The 12030-nt window shown below is 33.8% G+C and overlaps 1 protein-coding gene and 1 long non-coding RNA gene across 7 annotated transcripts; both read left to right on the forward strand.

Moving 5' to 3' along the window:
* The first annotated feature begins 1186 nt into the window (after nt 1–1186).
* LOC126717654 (uncharacterized) lies at nt 1187–12030 on the forward strand. 5 transcript variants are annotated; one of them, XM_050419492.1, is made up of 11 exons: nt 1187–1621; nt 3357–3707; nt 3964–4179; nt 4458–4626; nt 4753–5107; nt 7000–7096; nt 7186–7239; nt 7334–7452; nt 9026–9055; nt 9297–9487; nt 11192–12030. In XM_050419492.1, exons 1-11 carry the CDS (start codon nt 1328–1330, stop codon nt 11827–11829), a joined length of 2514 nt encoding a protein of 837 aa, XP_050275449.1. In that variant the 5' UTR covers nt 1187–1327; the 3' UTR covers nt 11830–12030. The 5 variants fall into 5 exon arrangements, with proteins under 5 accessions (XP_050275449.1, XP_050275447.1, XP_050275450.1 ...); XM_050419490.1 differs by having other exon boundaries at nt 4458–5107; nt 7334–7441; nt 9018–9055; XM_050419489.1 differs by having other exon boundaries at nt 1188–1621; nt 4458–5107.
* On the forward strand, nt 5114–5743 carry LOC126717655 (uncharacterized). Of its 2 annotated transcripts, none has more exons than XR_007652686.1 (2): nt 5114–5403; nt 5512–5743. It is a non-coding gene; the product is annotated as an uncharacterized LOC126717655 (long non-coding RNA). The 2 variants fall into 2 exon arrangements; XR_007652685.1 differs by having other exon boundaries at nt 5114–5386.

The raw sequence follows: 12030 nt of genomic DNA on the forward strand, positions 1-12030 counted from the left end.
TAATTTAAATCAATGATATTTTTGTCTTATTATCAAAGAAAAAGAAAAAAAAAATCACAAGGCCAAAAAAAGAGAGTTAAATTACAAATTACATTTCCCAACTCCCACATATTTTCATCTTAATATTTTAAATTTTTTTTTTTTTTTTTTTTTTCATTTCATTGTTGTCCTTCCATGTCCAAAAGGATTACATTGAAAATAAATGTGTGCAAAAAAAAAAAAAAAATTAGGGAAAAAGAAAAGAAAAGAAAAGAAAAGGTCCCAAATTTACTTTCTATACTATGATGGGTGATGACATTGATACCAAAAAAAAAAAAACTACTTTCTATAGCCATTACCCCTGACACTGTGTTTGGTTGGGGTGAATTTAGGGGATGGAAAACATAAAGTGGAAAATTAGGTGGAAAATAGTGTTTTTTACTGTTTGGGAAAGAGAGGAAAATAGGAAAAAAGGAAAATCTGGGAGAAAATTTTCTCTTTCGGGCCCACAAATTTCGTCCTCCCAAATCAGAAGGAAAAGCCTGAGTGGAAAACTGTCTCATAGGACTTTTACCATAATATCCCGTTCTAAAAAAAAGAAAAAAAAGAGAGATACAGAGCGCTGGAGAAAAAAAAAAAACAGAGAATGAGCATTCTCTGCACCTGGAACGTTCTTGAAGAAAAAGAAAAGAATGAGGAAGAAAAAGAAAAGAATGATAGGGACAACTTGTGTGGAGGAGAAAAAGAAGAAAAATAAAAATAAACGTATGACTGAGAAAGGAGATATAACATAATGAATAAAAAATCCTAATTTAGAAATATTATTGTAATATTTTCACAATAAATTTTAAGTAATAGATTGTTATTAGTTAATATTTGTGAGTAAAAAAATAATTTCAGTGGCGGATTTAAATTAGAATTAGTAACAACTTTCCACATAAATTTTACTATGAAAATATTGCAAAAAATATTATGAACGTAACACTTCTTATTGAAAATGTAATTGTTGAGAAATTTTATATTATTTAATAAGTGTAAATAAATCTATTTCCAAACTATTATGTAATAAGAATATAATAAACAATTTATATAAATTAGATTTTCTATCTTCTCAATTTTCTTTTCAACCAAACAAAAGATTATCTACCCTCTCACTTTTCTACTTCTCCAAACAAACACACACGAATGCAAACTGAATATTTTCTACCCTCTCATTTTTTTCAATCCTCCTACCAAACAGACCCTCGGTGAAAAACCAAAACCAAAAGCCGAAGAAAAAAAAAAGTTGTTCTAAAATCTAAAACCCCAAGAGGCCAATCCCTTGTTTCTTCCATTGTTGAGGGCCAAAATGTTGGCCTCAGCAGCAACTCCCACACCCTTCTTCCCCTTGAAGTCCCCCAATGCCCAACACTCACTTCCCAACTTCAACACCCATCTGGAAGTTATTCCAGTTAGAACCAGAACAAAAACCAAACCAAGCAACCCAACACCAACACTAGTCTTTTCCCATGCAACCAAACACCATCAATATCATTGCCTCAACCTCATTTCTTGCTCTAATCGTTCAGTCATCACAAGGGTCAGCAGTGATGGTGGTGGTGGTGGTGCCGTTGATGCTACTCCACAACACTCTAAATCTCCTGTATGTTCATCTAAGCTCAAGCTTCTTTCTTTTTTTCTTTTTCTTTTTTTAATCTGGGTTTTCATGCTATTTCATATTTGCATGTTGTTTTTGTATGTGGGTGTGTTCGAATTTGCCATTACAATTTTTGTTGGTCAAGTGTTTCTTTTCCAGTTTTGGTGTTGCTTAGCTGTTGTTTAAGTTACTGTTGTTAAGGAATTTGGATTTATTTGTGTAATGCTTTTCTTTTAAAATCATGTTATGGGTTACCATGGATTTTGTACATGGAGTAGACAAATGAGATTTGGCAATTCTTTATTTATTTTTGGGTGGTGGGGTTTGGTTCTTCTAAATTGAAACAAAAAAGGCACTGAAAATTGTGTTAATTTTAGGAAAATTGGTTGGAGAATTGGGTTTCATGTTGCTTCCTATGGCAGATGAAAGTTTGTATGAAGTTCCTATGGATTTTAGATTACCAAATTTGTTTTTTGAAAAACAACAATCCTTTTGGTAGATTGTAGAATTTTGACAAATACGTGCCCTCATCCCAAATTGACCATTAGAAGATTAAACACAAAAGAAAAACTTTTTGAAAATTTAATCCTCATGCTTGAAATTAGTTTTTTGGAAAAGAAAAAAATTAAAAAATACAATTTAATAAAATGCAACCATATGCACAATGTACTCATATTGAGCACATTGTGAATCAGGATGGACTCTTTCAATTTTCTTGGACTTGGTGAATTTTGAATTTATGCTAATCACAATCAAGCTAGATTTATTTAATGCTAGCTTTGTGTGTTTCCAAAGACTGAGGTCTCATACTATTGATATGGACTCTTATATCAATGCCTACCCCATATCCACATTCTTTAGACACTTGGTTTAACAAACTAAAAGTTTGAAAGTACGTGATTATGTTTTTCTCCTATAAATCAAATTATGTTCTTGCCAATAAACAACTGAAATGGTACTTTCCCCTGCATAAAAATGGGGTAGAGTGGGGAGGTTGTAAGTTCAAGACCCATTGGGTGTACATGTAACTTTTTTTTTTTTTAAATGTTTGGGGAACGTTTTTCTCTTAATATTGTTTGCTTGATTAGACACCAAGATATCTTTCTTTCTTTTTTTCTTTTTTTTTTTTCTTAATAACGTGGGGAACCTTGCTAAAGAAAAGCCCTTTGGACTCACCTCTAGCTAGTAAAACCAAGATATCTTGTCACTTATCAAAAAAAAGAAAAGAAAACCAGATATCTTGTTACTTATATATAACTATGTTCAGGGATGTAACTAAAATTTAAAAGAGTAACCTTGCTTGAAGGCCGTTAGCTTCTTATTACTTGGTATGCCCTTAATTTTCATCTTGTTAGGATTACATTTATTTTTTCTAAAGGATTTTAGCTAAATAAAACCCCAAGAACGTATAATATATATATATATATATATTAAGAATTATACTATTTTTAGAGGAAGGCCATGTGTCATGGAAAAACTGGTCATTTCTTTTCTTTGTGGCCTCTTTGGATCAACTGAATTTTTGGGGACCAATGTACTTTTTAGGAGTCAAACGTTAAATATTTATATAAAACTATACGTTATACATATAAATAAATTTTGGGGATGTTAGGCTAGGGGGGGCATGGTGTTAGGATTGTCTTTGACTGTGTTGTCTACTGCTTTTAAATTTTTCCTTCAGAGTGACAAATGTTCACTTGCTTAAGCTACATGACCAGGCATCTTCTTACTTTACTTCCAGGATATTGAAGAAATTGAGAAACCTTCTCCTAGTTTTGGTGATGGTTATGTAGCCTTGTTTGTTCGAATGCTTGGGCTAGACCATGATGACCTTGACAGAGAACAAGCAATAGTAGCTCTCTGGAAATACTCACTTGGAGGAAAGAAGTGTATTGATGCTATCATGCAGTTTCCTGGTTGCATAAACCTCACTGTAAACCTTCTTAGGTCAAAGTCTAGTTCCTCTTGTGAAGCAGCTGCAGGCCTTTTACGATCAATTTCTTCAGTCAATTTATACAGGGAATTAGTAGCAGAAAGTGGAGCAATTGAAGAGATAACTGGCTTGCTGAGCCAACCTTCCTTGACTCCTGAGGTATAGAGGATCACCATTGGAATCTGTGTGTATATATATATATATAATTATCTATAAAAATAATAATTATAATTAATAGATAATTATATATATTTTTTGGGATATACAAGATATTCAGAGGAAGAGGAGACGACACAGGAGGTTTATATGTGTTAGCCTCAAAGCCTCAACTCAAAAATACTCTGGAATATCTGTCATCCTGTCAACACATTTCTTGGTAAAAAAGAACGGAGATATCCTGAAATCATTTTTGCAGGTAAAGGAGCAAAGTATGTGTACTTTGTGGAACTTGTCAGTGGATGAGAAGCTTGGAGTGAAAATTGCAAACAGTGACATATTGCCTTTACTTATTAAGTCCCTCGATTATGATGACATAAAATTGAAGGAAGCAGCAGGAGGGGTTTTGGCAAATTTGGCATTGAGCCAAATTAACCACAGCATCATGGTTGAAGCAGGTGTTATACAAAAACTGGTGAGGCTTCCTTAACATTTCCTCTATTGATAGAAAGAATTCATGTCCATTATTAGATCAAATAGCTGAAAATTTTGCTCTTTTGACATTGTCAAGCTGTATGGAATGCAGTAATATTCAAATGAATTAATTAAAAAAAAAAAAATATTCTTAAGTGTAAGAGGATGTTTATAACAACATGTTCTGAGTTGCCTCTATTTACATGTCTTTTAAAAAAATAAATAAATAAATAAATAAAAAATTCTTTGGCATTCTATAAAGTTGGATTATAAATGCAGGCAAAGGCCCTAACAGCTGATTTGGAAGGAGCTAAAGTCCTTAGAAAGGAAGCAAGAAATGCATTGTTGGAGCTTGCTAAGGATGAATATTACAGAATTCTTGTCATAGAGGAAGGCCTGATTCCTGTCCCTATGATTGGTGCATCTGCATACAAGTCCTTCAAACCAGGTTTGTATTCCTGGCCTAGTTTACCAGATGGTACAGAGATTAAACAAACTTCTAAAGGTCCTTCTAAATATGGTGCCTCCGAAGTACTCCTTGGATTAAATATTGATGACAAGAATGTAAACATAGAGGAGACCAAGATGAAAGCAATAGTTGCACGGTCACACCAACAATTTCTTGCTCGTATTGGGGCTATAGAAATAGAGAATGGAGAGAAATCTCAATCTGGATGCTTGAGTGAGCAGCGACTTACACTCTTACCATGGGTGGATGGTGTGGCTCGATTGGTTTTGATTCTTGAGCTTGAAGATGAATCTGCCATATCAAGAGCTGCAGAGTCAATTGCTGATGCGTCTATCAATGAACATATTCGAGTTGCATTCAAGGAAGCTGGAGCAATCAAGCATTTAGTTCGGCTTTTAGGCCATAACAATGATTCTGTCAGATTGTCTGCTACTCAAGCTTTGGAAAGGTTGTCTATCAGGTAATTTATCATTCTTTGGGTTTTAATTATCTTGATGTATTTACAGCAATAGTGATCCTAGCTAACATCTCTGGCTTTAAATGAAAATTCCTATTAAAAAAAAAAAAAAAAAAAAAAAGAGCAGATGGGATGGAAAAAATCTTTTACAATTTCTCAGTTAATGGCTTTGTCACTTTGCTTTTGCCTTCCACTCTAAGCTGACAATACTCTTTTATCCGGAACAGTGGTGCTTGAGTGTTTCACAGTCAAATGCTTGGTCTCCCATGCTTATTTGACAAGGTTCTTTCCTTGGACTGGTGAATAAATAAGTTCTCATTAGTGCAGGGATTTTTTTTTTTTGGGGTCTATGTGAGTGACATGGAGATTTATAAGTAAATGATTTCGTCTTTCGCATGGGTGGACAGGGGAGATCTCTGCTACATGACAGGGGAGAGTGAGAGAGAGGAGTTGAAGGCCTAGAAGAAGCTAGCCTATGTTGGAAATTGCTTCCCCAATTTGTTAATTTACCCTATATAACAACAACAAAGCTTTACTCCCAAAAATTTGGGGTTAGTTATGGATCTTTAACTGTAATTGGGGTTGGTCCTATGTATACATCTCTGCCATTCAATTATATCCAAAATCATACCTTTGCCACTTCTTTGATTAACTTGTCATTTTTTACTACTTGCTTATTTACCCTATAATTGATACAATTTCTCCTTGTACCATACTCACCAATACAGCTGAAAAATATTTTACCATACCAAACTGTTATAATATCCTCTTGGAAAGGTATCGGTATGCACTTCAACTCGTTTTGGCTATCTGAGTTGGTAATTCTATTTTAGGCCAGTACAATAAAAGGTTGTTTTTATAAATTTGTTAAAACTAGACACCAATGTATGCAGATGCTAAACTAGCCGAAATAGCATTTCCAGAAGGACAAGATCATTCACTTCTCCCACTTTTTCTTCTTCCACATCGTCCACAGCCCCATGTTGCCCACTTCTTCTTGGTTTCTTTGCTAACCACTTTCTCTGTGTTTCTGTTTTGACTGCACAAACACTTTTTTTCTTGGTTTGTCTGCCTAGCAGAACAAGTGAACCTACCCCATATGAATCTTTGGTAACACACACACATGTACATGGACTTGCATTTTGGGCCAAGGTTGATTAGGTTGCTGATTGCTTCTATGAGGAAAAAAATGTAAACCCGGGCAACATATTAGGATGGACTGGACTTATATTTTTATTGGCTCTTACCAAATTAGCAGGCTCTAACCAAATATATAAGCTCATGAATTTATAAATAAACATACATATTTTAAGTTCATAAATATACAAATATATATTTTATAGTGGTAATTCCAAAATTGTACACATGTACCAAAATATTTTGTTCCTCTAGCCCCTCTTATTGATGCTTTTTATTTGTTATATATATATATATATATATATATATATATTGTTCATAGTTGGCCCCAAACCCAGAAAAAGGAGGATTGCAGCAAATTGTTGGCTACATTAAAATGTAGTCACTCTATTATTGTTTTATATAAATTTATGTAGATATGTATATATGTACGTGTCTACACAAAACCTTTTCTAGCCATATTTGCCTTGTTTCATATACTGTCTGTTTTTTTGCTATCTTTTCTTCATATGGAATTTTAAAGTGAGCCTTTGGGGATTGACACATATTTCACTCTATTTTGTTCTGGGTTTGCACGTTGAAGAGCTTGTCATTTATTAGGCAGTGGTACTCATGTTAGTGTTCATGTCACATAGTTCTAACTTCACTGTTACATCTTTCTTCTTATTCTTTAGACATTAGGTCTGTTGGATGGCTCTTATGCATTAAGCATCCCTTACATTGTATAATTCACAGTACTCTTATTTTTCTTGATGCAGCAATCATGTTTGCCAGATAATTGAAGCTGAAGGCATCATTGATCCTTTGGTCAATACTCTAAAGCACTTGCAGACCTCTGAAAGCCTGATTGAAAAGGTGTTTTATTATTATTTTATTTATCTTTATCCCCCATTTCCCATTATAAGAAACAATCCTGAGGATAATGAACCCTTGCTGCAATGCAGAGCCTGAATCTACTTGCTCGGATATTAGATCCTAGTAAAGAGATGAAATCTAAGGTTAGTCATTAGTTTGTTGCACCATGTGTGAAAAACTCATAATGTTTTTTTTTTTGTGTTTTTTTGTCTTACTGAGTATGTTGATGCATTCCAGTTTTATGATGGACCAGTTAATGGATCAAAAAAGTTATCAGACACAACAAAAAACCCTGAAGATTCTGCAGTCTTAACTGGAAATATGTCTGACAAACCCATATCAAATGTGAATGCCAGGTCTTTTCCTCTCTTCCCCCCCCCCCCCCCCCTCTCTTTCAAAAAAGAAACTCCCCATCTAATTTTATTTTGTTTATTAATTTTAGAACTTCCTTTTAATTATTATCATTTATTTACTTCTCCTTTTCATGAAGTTTTATTTTTTCTGTTTCTATATACCTAGTTCATATCTTTGTTTTTTGTGTTCATGAGAGGAATTCAAAGTTGGGTGATTCCCAAACAAATAGAGTAAGGTGAGCAGAATGCGTATGTTGACCTCTCAATTTCATATCTTATCTCATAAAAATCTGGTTCAATATTGACTGCTTTTTTAGTTCTATTGGGAAGAGCAAGCAAAATGAAAGATTGCTTGTATATTTGACAAGGATTTCTCCACAAAGATTTCATCTTCATTACATCCTCTTTATGGAAAAAAAAAATTATGTGAAAAAAAATTTCATTATTTGTGTGACAGTCTAAAAAGTAAACACTTCAGCTAGATGCTTAAGTTTAGGTTGCAATGATATTTCAGGAACAGAAAAAGGAAACTTGGATTTAATATAGAATCTTTTGTAGCTAGAGACACAAGGAGAATTTTTATTTTAATTTAGAATTATTTATTTTTGCAAGTCAATTGTATTTTTATGTTTTATGTCCTAATAGTTTATTAGGCTATTAGTATTTTAATATTTGGAAGCAAGGTTATTTTTGTCATAAGGCAATTAGGGTTTTCTACACCAATTAGAATTAGGGTTTAGTTTCCTATATAAGAAAACTATTGTACTCCTTTTGGATAAGATTTAGAGATGAATGAAAAGTTGCCTTTTGGTTTCTTTTCTCTAGTGTCGACTCTAGCCAACCCTAGGAATTGAGTCCCAGTGGTTTTCCTTGTTTGGTGCTAACTCCAAGCAAGCCTAGGTGCTGACTCCTAGGTTCCTATCCCTTTATTTTCCTATTGTTTAATTTTGTTTTGATTGTCCTGCATTATCTTTCCAACCCCAAACCATTGTAAAATTCAAGTTTGATTTTCTTGTCCTCCATCACCTAGGCAAACAAACAGAGCATGCCTGTTTTATGTAAAATATTATGGTCTTCTAGACATACAACCTTGTGATGTGCTTGATGCAATGCATAAATCTTTTAATAGATTTAGCTCTCTTGTAGAGGCTGAAACTACAAGCTGTTAGAAGGGAATGATAACCCTTGCCATATCTTCATAATCTCTCTCATTTTGTGGGTGTATGTTATCAATATTCTGTTTTATTGGAGCTGCCATGTCTGGGTCGTTTTCTTTCCAACACAAATGTAACATCCTTTGTCATTTAGTGAACTCATTGACCTATTTATTAAAGCAGTTGCAAATATAGTTTTGATTTCACAATATCAAATAGGTCAATGGTAATATTTAAATTAAACCATGATTCAGTGCTATTGGGCAAACCTGGACTTATCTGCTTATAACAAGGCTGGACCAATAAAATCGATTCTGCTAGGAACATATCTGTTTTGAGCGTGCTGACTGGTTCAAATAAGAAACTTACTGATCTAGGGTAAATCTAAAGTTTTGTCCCATTCTTTTTTTGAAGGAGCCTAGGCCAAAGCTGTGGATTGCTAGGCATTATTGGTATGGTTTCAATCCATTGCTTTCATTGAATTTATTGAATCCAGAGATACTGGACGTATGCCTACTTTCAGCGATACTCTTCTCTTTTTTTTAGTTTTGTTTTGTGTGCCTGCATTAAAGCAATTTTAATGTTGTTCCCCTATATTATATTGATCTGATTGAGTACTTTCAGATATAATTCTGCAGTTTTTACAAAGATGTTTTATTGACCTGCTTTTCTTAACTTGGAAACCAATTATAGGGAGGATTTGCTGGACGCTGCTTTCATTGCTCGCCTTGTTGATATTCTAAAGAACTCATCCCCAAATTTACAAAGAAAAGCAAGTTCCGTTCTTGAGTTTGTGACAATTAATGACCCAAGCATGGACTCAATCATTTCATTAGATATTGAATCGGGTTTGGCTGCTGTTTTCCAACAAAAAGTTTTGAATGGTATGGAAAACAATTTTCTTGACTTTTAAGACCTAAATTGCTTGAAAAAGTTTGGCTTTATTTTATCTCGTCCAACTTTATGACCTAATTTAGATTTTTTTAGAAGATTTTTATTTTTTATTTTTTTTAATTTTCATATTGTTCTTATTGTTGTTATATACAGTTCTAATTATAATCATCGTTGTCATCAGCATCCTTATTGTATTTTCAACAACCTGCTGCCTGCATTTGGGTGCTGAGACAAGTAGAATATGAGGAATGAAATGAGAGATGAAAATTAATTACCTATGTTGGTTTCTTTTGTTGATCGGATTGTCCATTCATCATCTGAACAAGATACCCATCCAAAAAATAAATACATAAATAAATAAAATCTGAACAAGATGGGTCACCATTGTGATTTAGGCCCTAAAATTGCCTTCTGTTTTGTTTATCATGAACCTGACTTTTGAGAAAGTTCAAACTCTCTTCTCAGTTCTCAGTTTCTCTTGGTTCCTGTAAAATCAAGCTTTATGGTTATTGTTAAATTACCAGTTGTACTTCACTCTTATAATAAAGAGGTAGCCCTTAAAAGTTTACTCCATGGTCGTAGGCCGTTAATATTCAACAGTTATCACTTGTATATGTCCATTAATTGTGAAGGCATTTCCTTACAATCTTCTGAAGTCTGAATTCTCAAATAAATTTATTGAGACTCACATAATAATATATGCAGTAATCCTTAATCAACAAGTTAGGCATCAAGTGTCTATAGTTTTTCTGTAGGATATTCTTCATTTTGTTCTAATATTCTTGGCTATTAGGTTCTTTAATTTGTTTTTTTGCTTTCATATGATAGGAGTTGAACTCATGGAGTCCAGTCCTTGGTGCTTGTAACTTACCACCAAACTAAGAAATTTACCATCTCTTCGCAATGTGTTCAATAAAATCTTGTGTGTAGGAAATCTTTCTGAGTATTCTGTGACCTGATTCTCTATTGAAGTCCTACCAATATAAGTCAAGTTCTTATAAAATATGTATATATATATATATATATATATATATTAGTCTGAGTTCTGCTCAAAGGTATACCCACTCTGGTGGCCACTTCACCTGCTCTCAAATCCCTTTAATTTGATGATATATTTGGTAAGATTATCCTCACTGAAATCATGGAGTTGTTGGGTACTTAAAGAGTCAGAATTACTTAAATTTTAAATCTCTCATTGTTCCCCACATTGCATTGCCCTGCTTTGAGTCATTGACCCAGTACCTATTAGATGAATCTTGATCATTTTAATTTCTTGTTGAAAATATTAACAAATTCCTGCATTTGTGTTTGCCAATTCAATTATATGAAAGTGTGATACTTTTACTTTTGATAGATTTTAAGACAATCATCTTGTTTAAATTAGAAACTGCAAGTGCTAACAATGTGTGGAAAATGAAGATTAATATTGCTTTCTCTAACCTAGAAATTTTTTTTTGTTCTTTTTCCATCCTAAGTGTCCATTTAGGATAACTTATTTTCTTTGGTTTATTTTACTTTAAAAATAAGTTGGGTAAAATAAAAGTATACAGGTGTAGCTGTTTAAAAAGCTGTATATAAGCTGGCCGCGAACATAAGTTGGATTTTAAGCTTACCATGGCATACATTAAATCGAAAATAAACCTATGCTTGAATTCAGATGAGTGATTTTTTTTGTGTTCATCTTTATTTAGCAGATGTGGATTCTGATGTAGAAGGCCAGCAGCCAGAAAAATATGCCCTTGAAGTTGAAGAAGCTGGTCTTGCAATATCTGCAGCATCCCGGTTGCTAACAAAGCTGCTTGACTCTCCGCAATTTTGTCAAAGTATAAATTCCACCCACTTCACTAAACTGCTCCGTGAAATCCTAAAATCAAACGTCCCCCTTCATTACAAAGATTGGGTTGCTGCTTCCCTAGTTAAACTCAGCTCTCTTTCTGATAGTAAGCTTGATTCTGGGAATCCAATCAACATGGAGGTAACTCTCTATGAGACCATCCCAAGACTTATAGAGAAGATGAAAACCTCTTTCTCTCCGGACGCAAAGGAAGCTGCTGTGATGGAACTCAACAGAATAATTGCTGAAGGGATGGTGGATTCAACTCGAGCTATAGCTTCTGAAGGGGGAATATTTCCATTGGTTAAGCTGATTGAAGATGGAAGTGAGGGGGCTGTTGAAGCAAGCTTGGGAATACTGTATAATCTAAGCATGGACAGTGAGAATCATTCAGCAATTGTAGCTGCTGGAGCAGTGCCGGCATTGAGGAGAATTGTTCAATTGCAAAGACCACAGTGGCCACGAGCACTTCATGTGTTAAGGACTTTACCAACTTGATGTGACCATATGCAAATGCCATAATTGGAGCGAGAAATGTAATTTAAAAAAAAAAAAAAAAAAAAGGTATTTTTGTAGGTTCATCCTTTTTGCTACACTGGGAAGTTTATATGTACATCACAGTGATATGATTTAGTGCAACACATGATAAAATATCTTGTTTAGCCCCTTTAACTTGAATGTAGTCCATCCTTCATTATA

This window comes from Quercus robur, chromosome 3 (assembly GCF_932294415.1).
Source record: "Quercus robur chromosome 3, dhQueRobu3.1, whole genome shotgun sequence".
NCBI lineage: Eukaryota > Viridiplantae > Streptophyta > Magnoliopsida > Fagales > Fagaceae > Quercus > Quercus robur.